Source organism: Carlito syrichta, unplaced genomic scaffold (genome assembly GCF_000164805.1).
Source record: "Carlito syrichta isolate Samal-C Ts95f unplaced genomic scaffold, Tarsius_syrichta-2.0.1 Scaffold308954, whole genome shotgun sequence".
Taxonomy (NCBI): domain Eukaryota; kingdom Metazoa; phylum Chordata; class Mammalia; order Primates; family Tarsiidae; genus Carlito; species Carlito syrichta.
Window position 1 is genome coordinate 118,804 of NW_007253050.1, and position 14,328 is coordinate 133,131.

A 14,328-nucleotide genomic window follows, 5' to 3' on the forward strand; every position below is an offset into this window, starting at 1 on the left:
GCACTCCAGTCTGGGTGACAGAGTGAGACTCCAACTCAAAAAAAAAATTTTTTTTTAAATCTACTTGGTATTCCATTAAAAAAGAAAGTGTTAAAATTTTTGGCATAATTTGTAATCAAATTTCCTACTTTATTTGAAAAAAATATTTTTTTATTTTTATTTTTCTGAGTTGGAGTCTCACTCTGTCACCCAGACTGGAGTGCAATGGCTGCTCCCGGCCACCGTAGCTTCGACCTGCTGGGCTCCGACGATCCTTCCATCTCAGCTTTCCGAGTAGCTGGAACTACAGGTGTGCGGTACAACGCCTGGCTAATTTTTTGATTTAATGTAAAGATGAGGTCTCGCCAAGTTGCCCAGGCGGGTCTCGAACCCATGGGTTCAGGCAATCCACTCACCTCAGCCTCTCAAAGCGCGGGCTCAAACCGAGCCCGGCTTGAAAAAAGTATTTTAAGACTCCTTGAAGAACCAGAAGAAGTGATTTGTAAAATGCCAAAACAATTCTTTTGGCACAACTGTAAAAAGAAGTTGATTCAATGGGCACCACTCCAAATGAAACATCCAAGAATTTTAGTAGGAAAGAAGACTGGTTGTTTTCTTCTCCAGAAAGGAATAAATATGTTTCACCATAAATACACATACATATAGTGTTGACTGTGACACATGCTTTATTCACAACCATCAAATATAAAGCTCTGCTTTTTAAAACTGGCACAGTCAGGCTCATGCCTGTAATCCCAGCACTTTGGGAGGCTGAGGAGAGAGGATTACCTGAGCCCAGAGGTTTAGGAGGAGCCTGGGTAACACAGCAAAACCTTGTCTCTATAATAAATCAAAAAGTTAGCCAGGCACAGTACTGCATGCCTGTAGTCCCAGTAGGCTGAAGCTATGGTAGCCTGGGTGACAGTAAGACTCTAGCTCAAAACACACACACACACACACACACACACACACACACACACACACACACACACCTGAAAAAAAATTGGCACACAAATTTACTCCATAAAACAAAAAGCTCCTCAGCTAAAACAGCAACTAAAATAATTAGGGTGACTTTTAAAATAAAAATAAAAAATGATGTTTGTGTCAGTTTAGACTGTTTTAAAAAATAATTTAAAACAGGATTACCTTAAACATATTACAATCCTCCCAAAAACTACTGTATATACTAATTTTGAAAGGACTAAAATGATATCAAAAACATCACAATGCTCTGCTGAGGAGTGTGTAAGTGACAATCTTTTCAAAGGTGTATGCAGCAATATAAAACAAATTTTAATATTCATACTCTTTGATCAATTTTTTGGGAAATTTTTCCTACACAAATGGCTCAATCAAGTATGTAAAGTATGTAGAAATGCTGATTAAATGTAGAGAATTTTATACACGTCTAAAACTCTGTTCCTTCCAAAAACCCACTAAAATGAAAAGAATAAGTCATAAACCTACAAAAGAGGCAATAGCAGAAGACACAAAACCAAATGAGAAATGTCAGCACATTTCTGATCAATGGAAATTGGAGAAAAAAATAAGCAGAAGTGAGAAATTTGATTAGCAAGTTTCTATAAAGGAGATACAAGGTAGAAGCAAGTTAATTCACACCTCAAGAGGAAGGAAGGGATCAGGAACTCAAAGCAGTAGCAGAGAAAGGAAGACTTGAGGCTGAAAACCAGAATATTATAACATGCCTGTACCGGGAGTAGTTAGCTACCCTTCAGGAGTGATAACAACAAGGAGGGCTCTAAATTCAGGAACAGAAAGCAGCACCAATGACCTAAGAATCAAGGCAGTCAGTCAGATTTATAAAACCTCCTACCTCCACCCTCCAAGACTTCCACTTTCCAGCTGAATGTCACTTTGTCTGAAGAATTATTTGCAGGAATCATTCAAACCTAGGATGAAGATAACTTTCTCCAGAGAGGATCAAGATTTGAGATTCTTTGGACAAAGCAAGCAACACAAACAGGGCTGCAAATCCTGGAGAGGGGTGAATTATTTCCAAGTTTCCCCTTACAGCCCCTTGGACTGTCTAGGTAACTTAAAATGCCATCTCTCCAACCTTTTATAAGTTGTCCTTAGGAGAAAAAGTGGACTGATTACCTACTCTACCAATACTGAAAGCAAAAATATCTGTTACTTTGTTTTTATAGTTTCAAAAATTAGGTTATTCTAAAGAAAGTTAATTTATAGGCCACTAAAAAAATGCAAAAGATTAGAATCATCACTGACAGAATGAATACTTTTAGAGATTTATCTCAATAAGACAGACTAGTATATAATACACTAAATCTGTCTATATGAAGCATATTATGATCTATAGAATTCCTCATGTAATAAAATACAAGAATACATATGAAGTATGCTTCAGCACAGAGACGCTGAGAAAACAGTCATGAATAACACCTCAAGTTGTTAGCAATACACAAGTAGTTGAGTCCAAAGCAGTCTGGATTACATCTTGGGGTTGTTAAGAGGGATCTCAAACAAAACCACTGCAAAGGATTGTGCAATTCCAGAAAACTGAATCCTTAGGACTAGTACTGTTTTGAAAAAATCTTAACAACTAAGGCACAGTGCTAGAAATGTAAACATTTCATATGAACTCTTCTGAAAAATATAGTATTTAAGTCAGTCAGGACTTAGCATTTGAGAAGCAAAAAAGGAAAACCAGAAATACCAAAACATAATCATAAGATTTTTTAAAAAGTCTTCCAACATTAACACTAAATCATTAAAAAATATATAAGTTATTAATTAAGAAGGTAAAATGAAAAGTCAAGTAAGGAAGCTCACATAGAAGATCACTAAAATGCTAAAATCAAGTTTTAGAGAAAAAATGTTTTGGTATCCTAAACTATGTTGGTTTTGGAGCGTATTAAATTTAATGAGAAATGCAAGCCAATTCACACCCATGTACCTCAAAGAATATGAATCTAAGCTCTTAAACAAGAAGTTTCTATTATCTAGTTTTTTAACATCTCAGGTTTAATATCAATGCTTGAAAAAGAATCTAGGAAAGAAATAATTCACGAGTCAAAGAATTCAACAGCATTTAAAAAGTCAACATTTTTAACAAATCCCACATCAACCTCAAATTTTAATAACATCTGAAAAACAGAGATGAGAAATATTAAAACATAAACTTCTTCCAGTTCTTTTCAAGAATAAGAATGTATCTGATTAACATTAAATCTCAGAGACAATGCTAAAATAGTTAAGTTTGTGAAATAATTGCTAAAAGACTATGATAAAAACCATACTCAAAGATCCTAGAATAGACAATATTTAACAAGATAAACTTTACTAATAAAAACTATGACACACACTCTTATGTCTAAAAATAATTGTATAAAATATAAGATGTAGAAAACCATGGTTTACGGTCAGCATAAGTGAAAGAAAAAAAAACTATCTGACTGAAAGCTGATGTGAAAACAGTATGGCACTGTTAACAAAAGTATAAACGCTATATTAAACTGTATAAGTAGCTGGGTGTGGTGGCTCACTCCTGTAATCCCAGAATTTTGGGAGGCAGAGGTGAGAGGACTGCCTGATCCCAGGAGTTTGAGACCAGCCTGGGTAACTTGGTGAGACCTTATCTCTACAATAAATCAAAAAAATTAGCCAGGTGTGCTGGCGTATACCTTTAGTTCCAGCTACTTGGAAGGCTGAGGCAGAAGGACCACCTGAGCCAAAGCATGGGATTACAGGCTGAGCCACTGAGCCCGGCTTCCTGCAATACTATTAAGGACATGCTTGAACTCTCTTAGAAATAAATTCAGACAGATCCAAAATCAGTTCATTTTTATTTCTGAATCACAATACTCACTGCAAATTAAACAGCAAAAAAAGTACTAATACTGACAATACTAGAAGTGCCTATGTATTCAGTCTGAAATAAAAAATAGTTGGCAAAAGTGAAATTAATGAGTCATATTCTTCTATTTTACTGAAAGGGACACAAGAACAAGAAATTGAAGATGAGAAAAAAAATTTACCTCAGAATAGTAAGATAGAGAAAGTATCACCGTTTTTTTTTTTTTTTTTAAACAGGAAGCAAGATTTATTGATGGGGATGAAGAGCCAGCAGAGTAAAAGTCTTCATGAGTGCAGAGCCCGCCACTTGTCCAAGAGGCCACGATGGGGGATGTATTTGAACCCACAGACATCTGGGATGAGCCGCTTCTCAGTCCTTCTCAGCCACCATGTCTTCAAATTCATCTGCGTTAAACTTGGTAAAGCTTGACTTATTTGAGATATGGATCTTCTGGTGGCCAGCGAACCTGAATTGGGCCCTGCATAGAGCCTCAATCACATGCTCCTTGTTCTGCAGCTTGGTGCAGACTGACATGGTAACTTGGCCAACGTGCACCCTGGCCACGGTGCCCTGGGGCTTCCCAAAGGCACCTCGCATTTCTGTCTGGAGCCTGTCAGTCCCAGCACAGGACAACATCTTGTTGATGCGGATGATGTGAAAGGGGTAGAGCCTCACTCAGATATGAAAGCCATTTTTGCCACAGTTTTTTACCATGTACTTGTTGGCACAAATACTGGCAGCCTCCAAGGCTTTAGAGGACAGCTGTTCATATTCATCCGACACCATGTGGCCACAGAGCGGGCACTCATCTACTTTTGCCTTCTTCTGCCCCACGTCAAAGATGCAAATCTTGGCATCAGGGATACCTTGGCAAAAGTGAGATTGGGGGTATGGCTTGTTCTTGCAATAACGGTAACACTGGGAGGAGCGGCAGCCCATGGCGAAACCAGGATCTTCGGTAGCGTGCCCAAGAAAAAAGCCTTTTTTTTTGTTGTTGTTGGGCTCTCATTCTGTTGCCCAGGCAGAATGTAGAGGCATGCTCACAGCTCACTGCAGCCTCAACCTCCTGAGCTCAGGCGATTCTTCTGCCTTAGTCTCCTGAGTAGCTGGGGCTACAGGTATGTGCCACCATGCCTGGATTATTTATTTTTATTTTTGTAAAGACGAGGTCACACTACATTGCCTAAGATGGGTTCAAGCAATCCTCCCACCTCAGCCTCCCAAAGTGCTGGCATTACAGGCCTGAGTCACTATGCCCACTCAAAGATCACATTTATAGAATAATAAGTCTGATATTGCTTGTAAAGAACCAAAACTAGCATTTCAATTTTTGTGTATTTAGCACCACTATAAAGTATAAAGTTTATGTATTTAAAACCCACATTATAAAGTATCTAAAAGCTGATTTTTATACAATAATTGTGGAACACTTTTAAAATAATAATGAAAGGATAATGTTAGGATAAGTATCAAAATTAGTGTTTGTGTATCAATGCGATGCTGAGTACCTACAAGCTTGACATGCATTATCTCATATAATTCTTTCAAAGTAAAACCTTAGTGAGTTTAAACATCTGTCCAAGATCAAAGCTCGCAAGTGATAGGAATGAAATTCAGGAGAGCCTAACTTGAAAGGTTAAGTTCTTAACCAGTGGGTAATACTGCCTCTCCTTTTTAAATGTTTAAACATACTAAGCTTTTAGTCACACTGAGATATGCTATTTACTTTACTCACTCAGCAAAATATTATTAAGCTTGTAGAAATTAGCTTATTCTATATATTTGCTCAATTTTCAGTAAATCATATTACCACATTTAGAACTCTAAGTACATCTGAAATGCAAGCTACTTATCAGTACCATATTTATTTTCTTAAATAAAAAAAATGCAAAGCACAAATACCAAAAAAAAAAAAACTTTCAGAAAGAAAATGCATATTTTAAGACATGTCTTCTCTATTCTGTTTATAAATTCAAAGTGTTGGTGGCCCATGTCCAAATTCTTTCGGAAACTACATAATTATATATACAGACTCATCCAATATAAATCACCTTAGCACTGGGATATTTCTAAAAGGCTAAAAACAAGGTATTTAAAATGTTGCTTCAGTTGTTTATGTCTTTATTGAAACATTAAGCATTCTAAACACATTTTTTATCCAACTTAAAGGATATAAAATAATTTAAAAGACTGCTTAAGAAGAAGAAAAAGGAATAAGCCTAATACTGTTTATATTAGAACCTGTGGAAAGCAATATAGTTTAACTACAAATTTGAACAAATTTTTAACTTTAGCTGAAATTTTGAACTTTTTTTTTTTTTTGAGTCATAGTCTCACTGTGTTGCTCAGGCTGGAGGGCAGTGGCACACTCAGTCACTATAATCTTGACCCGCTGGGTTCAGGTGATCCCTCTGCTTCAGCCTTTCAAGTAGCTGGAACTGTGCCCAGTTAATTTTTTTAAAAATTTATCACAGAGACAAGGTCTTGACAAGTTGTCCAGGCTGATCTCAACACCTAGGTTCAGGCAATCCTCTGCTCTCTGCCTCCCAAGGTGTGGTAAAAGTGTGAGTCACTGCCCCCAGCCTGAACTTGGTATTTTAAAGAAAAGGATCATGTTACAATGGAAGGCTTGACCAAGATACAAAAAAATCTCAATTTTAATCACATTTAGCAAGTCAATTCACCTCTTTAGGTTTTTCGCTTTCTCACTTGTAAAGCAGAGATAATAAACTAAGATGCCATCAAAAGGCCCTGTTAGCTCTTTAATTTCATTTAATGTTAGTACTTTCATGTCAGATTAAAATAATTAATAATCTAGGCTTGTAGATCATATTCCTGAAATATTTTTCAGAAATTGTTTAAAAGCTAAAATTGTTAAAGGCTGTATTACCTTAAGTTCAGCAACTTGTGATGAAATATGCCACATAAGGCTTTCACTTAGAAACTTCATACCATATGGGCCTAAGAGTTCTGATAAGGACCTCATTTCTGAAAGAAATGTAAATAAGTTTATACTTTTGACAAAGCAAATACTTTAAGAAAAGAGCATTAATACATGGAACATCCCATTATAAAAACAATTACTGCAAAATTCTGATAAAATTTCTGGACTAAAAAAGCTAATAGGAAATGCAAAAGTAATTCTAAGATACAATGTGCAATCATGCATATGATTGAATGAAAAGTCCAAAGAATTGAAACACCAGCAAACAAATCAAGTTTTCTTTAAATATCTAAATTCACCTGATATGTCAGAATATTCCTCTGCATTGAATGTTAATTCATTTTCTGTAGGTAAGTTCACAAATGCTTTCATTGCAGGGAAATAAGCAATATGGCCATTGCTAACTTGTCTTAACAAAGTTTCCAAATACCTAAGGAGAAAAGAAAATTTATAACTAGGGGAAGCTGTTTAATTCAAAATTTATTATGGTATACATTCCCTGAATAAATTTTAAGTTGACTGATAACATGAATAAGCACTTACCCATAAAAAATTAATTTTCTTAAATAATCCATTACAAAGAAACTTTCTATTACTTCAAATTTCTAAATGTGTTTCTTACCAATTTGTGTATAGACTTGTAATGGTTGGCTCTCCATGACTGTCTAAATGTTGAGTTTGCTGAAGGAGAACATTATTAAATACTCTTGTAATATCAATCTGCACATAGTTTTCTATTGACTGGAGCACAGTCATGTATGCTCTTACGCTTGTTAGAAGCTCTGATGGTTTTGCAATTTCCTGTGTGGCTTGATTGTACATAGTCATCCCAACAATTGATCTGGGAGTAAAGAATAGGAAAATAAGAAAAGAGCCCTGATTTTTCCATTTATGTAAATAAACCACTCAACCTACTGAAATCTAATATGAAATAAGCAATAAAAGTTTAAAAATAATTTGTTACAAAGCCTTAAAATTACTACTGTCATTATCTTTTCATGAAACAACCTAAAAAGAATGAATACCTAGAAACTACAATGAAATAGGAATGCAAATTATTATTATTTTATTTTATTTTTTGAGGCTGACAGTCTTGCTGTAATTGGGAGAAAACAGGCTGGCAAATTATTAAAAACATTGTAACATCAGCAACAAAAATGATTTACACATAAAGAGGGTTTTAAAAATTGCTGTAACCTGATAAGCTGTTGTAACAAAGACAATGGACTATTTAGTCTATAGCTTGAATTCATTTGGTACTATTAGAGGATAGGAGGTTTTTAAGCTTAATATAAATTACCTAAAATCCTCATGTTTAATAGACCTACTACATAGTTAATATCGCCATTCTTCACAGACAAAAAGAGTTAAGGCTCAGACTCTAGTAAACTGACAAGGACACTTTGTTTGCAAGTGGTGTGTATAGACCTGCCTGACACAGAGCCGCCTCTCAACAAAACTGCATGACAGCCAAACAAGACAAGGCAACAAGCACTTTACTGTTCTCTAACCACTCACAGCACATAAAACATAGTTCTGTTTACATCCCAAGAAATTGTATAAGCCTAAAAGGAAATGAAAACTTCACTTCCCTAAATGATATTTTCCTGCATTGGCCACCCCACTTCACATCCTTTAAAACTCCCCTGAGCATCAGATCTGTAAAGATATTAGACTTGTATTTGGAAGGATGGATCCTTAACAACAAATACTCTCATTAGAAACAAGCCCAGAAAAGAAGAAAATTGCTATCCTTGCTTAAGTGACTAACAAAAACCAACCCACTAACACTCACAAACTATCCTTAAGATGAAAATTGTTATCCTTGCTCAAGTGACTAACAAAAACCAACCCACTAACACTCACAAACTATTTGTCCTGGCACAAAAATCTTTCCTGGGTAGACAAATTGTTCCCCTTGCCTTGATCCTGATCACTAAGTAGATGTTTAGTAAAACAACAAAAACCATTTGCTTCTCCATAGATTAACAAACCAGACTGTTTACAGAAGGAAAACAAATGAGCTGTAAACGGAACCCTGACTTCCAGTCACCAGTTTCCCACCCCCACCCAACTGAGAATAAGGAATAGGCATAATATCTCTCCCTCTGGTCAAAAGACTAAGGCACTCTGGGATTTCCTGTTAGGATGACTGCCTTACGAAGGGGAGCAAAAGGTAGTCTTTATTCATCACTAGGCTCTTCTCAAGTCAACTGGTAATTTAACACTCAATTTAGTGTTCGCTTATATACTGTTCTATTTTTTTCCCCTAATTCTTGTAGTTTCCTCTTTTCAATGATAGTTCTAAGCTTCATACTATTTCATTATTACTAAGTAATTAATACTATGTTAAGCATATGGTGCAAATGCAAATGCTACCTGTTAATGACTACATAAACTTTGAAAAATCTTTGGCAAAATTTTGTTTTATAAATTGCTGTAAGGCTTTCAAGAATAATTTGTTAAATAAATTAGCATTTTCTTTAACATGTAAGTGTGTAACTTTAGAAAAAGATGAAAGGTTATGAAAATGAAAGTTTATTGACTTATCCCATGTAATATCATTTCAAGAAGTACACATACAACTTAAAAAATTATAATTAGACTTTAGACCTCAAGAATCTAGAACTCTATTGGACTACTTAACAGCATACATTTGAATCCAGAAAAGATATAAGAATTTATCTAGTACAGAGGTTTCCAAATATTTGACTGTGACCTACTGCACAACACGTACCTAATACTACAACTCAACACACATATGTATATGTTACCTGAAAGTTTCTTGAAGAAATATTTACACTTAATGCATGCAATGTACTTTTTCTTTTTCCTCCCTGCCACCTTTCTTTCATTAAATGATAACTGCAACTTAATAAGCTTATTTCATGACCCTATTGAGTTGCTACCTGCAAAATGATACACTGATCTACCCCACTCTTCTCGTTTTGCATTCAAGGAAGTGAAGTCTTCAAGATATATATATATATATTTTGAGTTGTAATCTCACTCTGTCTCCCAGGCTGGAGTGCAGTGGCATGCTTACAGCTACCCCAGCACTGATCTGCTGGGCTCCGGTGATCCTTCAGCCTCAGCCTTCCAAGTAGACGGAACTACAGGGGCAAGCTACCATACCTGGCTAATTTTTTGATATATTGAAAAGATGAGGTCTCGCCAAGTTGTCCAGGCTGGTCATGAACCCGTAAGCTCAGGCAATCTACTCGCCTCGGCCTCCCAAAGTGCTGGGATTACAGACTGAGACACCAAGCCCGGCCGTCTCTGAGACATTAACTAGCTTGCTTGTATTGCTCATTAGCACTAGCAGGTATGGGAAAATAATCTGGGTAATTTAACTAATTCTCAGTTCACTGTTCCTTATACTTTCTAGTTCATTATTCTTAATAGTATACCACTTCTACTGAAGCTTTGCCTTATAAAACACTTTACAGATGCTGATAATTAATATAACAAACTCATTAACTGAATTAATAAACAACAATAGTTTATATTCTTTCTTACTTAGTAAAGCGGATTTCCAGATGAGAAGTCAAATATTCTCGTGGGGTAAAGGTATGTTCCCATACTACCATGTTTGGTACATAATTTATAGAGAAACATAATTCAGAAAGTGCAGTGTGCAATTTATCAAGGCTGAAAAAAAATTAAAGAGCAGTAAATAAAATGTTCAACATTTCATCATAGGCAATACAAAATTTCCAGTTCCTGCTGTACAATGGCTTGCTCAACTTTGGAAGCAAGAAAGTAGGACATTTACTTTAAACAAAAAATATTCACCCAATTATTGCCCACCTACACCTCCCCTCCAAATAAACAAAGAGCCCTGAATGCTACACCTGGTCTGATATTTCTGTGTAAAAATGATATCAAGTGTGTTCTAATATAGTAGGCAAAGTAAATCCTCAGATATCTGATTTTAAATAAACTAACAATTACAGATTGCTTATAATGTATCCCACAAAATTTTTTAGACATATTCTTGGTCTCTGTCAGTATTCAATATAGAAAGAAAAAATATCAACTATTACATATATTTTCTTCTAAAAGTCAGAACCTGTATTTTGGGATGAAATAAACACTAACAGGTTAATCAAGTTCACAAAGATTTCTTTAATGGTAGAAAATGAAGAATATACAATTACCAGCATTCCTTCAGTACTAATGCCATAGGAAGAAAACCCTTTTACCCATAACAAAAAGATACAATAAAAATGAGCTGCTTACTTGGTTACCACCAGTCTGTTTTTCCTCATGCTCTCAACACCTGGTTTCTCCCTTTCAGGTTCCCCTTTCTTACCAGTCTGTTTTTTTGATTTCTTATTCACTGCTTGACTGATGGTTTTGGCACAATGCTTGGGCAGCAACTGAATTTAAAAAAGAATGAAATCTTACATTATACCAATTACTTGAATATTAAAGAGAGCAGAGTACTGAATTTCTGTAACTCCCAACATAAAAACACAGCTACTACAGAACAAAACCAAAATCCATGAATAATGTTTATTGCAAAATCAAGTTTCAAAGTAGCTCTATAATTCCCAAAATACAAGTAGATGGTGACAAAAAAGAACTGCAGACAGAAGCAACAGGGAGCCAGAAGACTTTGTACTTGCACTTGCTGCCTTCTGTACTAGAAAATAAACATCAGACAAGAAAATTCACTAGAGAGATATCAATATATGAAGCAGTTGGGAGCATCAAGTACATACATACTTATTTGTACAAATAAGAATAAATAAATGTTAAGAGGAAGAGAGTAGAATATGTAGTGCCCTTAGTTCAGTGTGGCACAATTATAAAAAACATAAGGGTAATGTACAGAACATAGACAAAAAAATTTTTAACTTTCTCAACAATTACATGTTAGCAGTGGAAGTATTAGTATGATTGAGATTATTTTGCATGTAAGATTTGAAGTAAATCTGTGATTATGAGAATTATAATTCTTCCATCTTCTGTGTCCTTGAAAACCAGATTTCCAATGTGGAAGGAAGATGAGGCAGATATAAAAGAGAAGAGAATAAGGAATATTTGTAGTCCTGGAATTTGAACTGGAGATAGCAGAACTCATGAGGGACAGGGAATAAATGAGTTCTGATGAGGCCTCGATGAGACCAATAAACATCCCTCATTCCAGATGTAAGTCTTGAAATATCAGTTCCCAACAGAAGGAGCCAGAAGAAGGGGCTGAATAAAAATATGTACATGAGGTTGGTATAGCTTGGCATACCAGATAGCAAGGGAGTTCTCAAGTACTCCCAGTAGCCAAAGATAAGGCAATTTGTGCTTCAATATAAAAAATAAATATAATGGATTGAAAAATCACCAAATATGCTTACTTCCAGAAGTTCATAATAATATAATTTATAGTCACTTAGAAAATAAAGTCAAAGAATCAAGCATTTTTTTTTTCATTTACAAACTTTACCACTGGATAAATAAGTAGTACATGAGGGAGTCTTTTTAAAAAATGTATAAATCAACTAATATACATTTAAGAATAGAATTAAAATATTTTGTGGTTGCAAAATGAAATAATGGAATCAGGTGTTAACATCACACACACACACACAAACCGAGAAATTATGTGTGTCCTGAAGAAAGAACATAAACACTACACAGAGTCTTATCAAGAAGTTTACATCTATAAGAAGTTATACCTGTTAATGGAGTTCCACAGCAAGAGTTAATGAGCTTTACTGAGAGTTAGAGAATTAAAAAATGGAAAGTAAAATAACAACTGGCTAACAGTTCATTTTCTTGCCTTCACACACAAGTTTCCTATCTGTAGGAAAAATTTAAATTATTACCTGGTCACTAAGAGTACACTGTTCTGTGCAAATATCAGTGATGAGATTTCGAGCTTGTTTGGCCATTTCATCTAGGAACATATTACATAAGGAAAGACTACGATCTCCAATATGATGTCTCTGTTAAGGCAGAATAATAACAATAGTAATCATAAGAAAGTATTCTGCATTAATATCACTTTTTAAATAGCCATGGAAAATTAGGTTAAAGCTTTATTCTGCAATAAAGAGTGTTACAGGTTTCTTGTACATTTTGTAACAACTAACCTACTATACTGTATTTGCACAGGGTTGACATAAAATAAGTATTTGGTGATTATAAAAGCAGGGTACAACTGGAAGGAATCTTGAAAAATCAGTATTTTCCTAAGCATAAAAAATGACACATTTAATTTTCTAATTTCAGAAACTCACAGATTCCAGTTCTTAAATATTAAAAAATTATACAATGTGAAAAAACAGATTTAGAGTATAATGCACAAACAGAAAAGAGTTCAAATGTTTAAATAAAATAGTTAGAAATCAATGCAATAAAACAAATTCATAAGGAATTAAAATCTCTAAAATCAAACCTCATCCTTCTTCCTAAGGGGGTGGAAAACTGACCATGCATTATCTAAACACAAGTGAAAAAAACCCATATTTAGCTTTTAGATTACTACATACATATGTAGACACAAACACACATACACTCATTCAAATCTACCCATTTGTAAAGAATGTTGCATTTTTTTAAAGTTTTGGTGGATTGCAAAAGTTTGATAAGTTTTTTCGTCAACGGTAACTGGAATGTTGAATTTCTGTGAATTTCTGCACTGTACATTTGTAATACTTTGTAAAGAAATTTAAAAAAAAATTTCCTACCCTGACCTCTCATAATTATATTTCTATGCTGCTGAAATAAGTGTAAGATACAAAAAATATAAAAATACTTGAACATACAAAGTAACTTTGCCTAGATCAGTCATGATACTTTATAATGTATTTTATTTTAAGACTTTAACAGGAAGCCAAACTAAAAAAGATTTAGTCTGATAAAATTAAATATTGGTCTACTTTTAGAAATATGTCAGTTAGTAAACACCGAGGGTTTTGTTTAATCAAATTCTGACTCCTGAAAAATAAAAATGTCTAACATTCTTTACAAATGGGTAGATTTGAATGAGTGTATGTGTGTTTGTGTCTACATATGTATGTAGTAATCTAAAAATTAAATATGGGTTTTTTCACTTGTGTTTAGATAATGCATGGTCAGCTTTCCACCCCCTTAGGAAGAAGGATGAGGTTTGATTTTAGAGATTTTAATTCCTTATAATTTGTTTTATTGCATTGATTTCTAATTTAATGTTTAAATATCTCTTGTGATTAATTCTTCTGAAAAAAGCATATGAAATTAGGGCTGCTTCAAATTTATTCTTTACAGACACTAACCTTTTAAAAATGCAAATATTATTTCACTACTCCCCTTCAAAAACTCAGAAATGTGGAAAATGAGAGGAAAAAACAAATTGGGTTTCTCAACATGTCACACAAGGATCTCTGTTACCTGCCCTTTGCCTCTGGCTGCAGCGTTGAGAACAGACTTTAGGAGGGCAATGGCAGAAGCAGAGACCTCACAGGAGACTATAACAATAATCAAGGCAAAAGACAGATTTCATTTAGACTACATATGAAGAGTACTGTAAATCTGAACTACAATGGAGATAACAGAAATGAAAAGTAGAGGATGGATTCAAGAA

At 34.6% G+C, this 14,328-nt stretch overlaps 1 protein-coding gene and 1 pseudogene across 2 annotated transcripts in view; both read right to left on the minus strand.

Moving 5' to 3' along the window:
- Nucleotides 1-14,328, minus strand: part of NCKAP1 (NCK associated protein 1) — a 98,364-nt gene that overhangs the window by 22,924 nt on the left and 61,112 nt on the right. For both annotated transcript variants that reach the window (XM_008066470.2, XM_008066471.2), the window contains 6 exons: nt 12,590-12,709; nt 11,004-11,143; nt 10,281-10,412; nt 7,384-7,602; nt 7,061-7,191; nt 6,708-6,805 (listed from right to left, as the gene is read on the minus strand). In XM_008066470.2, the coding sequence (XP_008064661.2) occupies nt 6,708-6,805; nt 7,061-7,191; nt 7,384-7,602; nt 10,281-10,412; nt 11,004-11,143; nt 12,590-12,709 (840 nt within the window). The remainder of the gene's footprint in view (nt 1-6,707; nt 6,806-7,060; nt 7,192-7,383; nt 7,603-10,280; nt 10,413-11,003; nt 11,144-12,589; nt 12,710-14,328) is intronic.
- LOC103268874 lies at nt 4,102-4,756 on the minus strand (annotated as a pseudogene).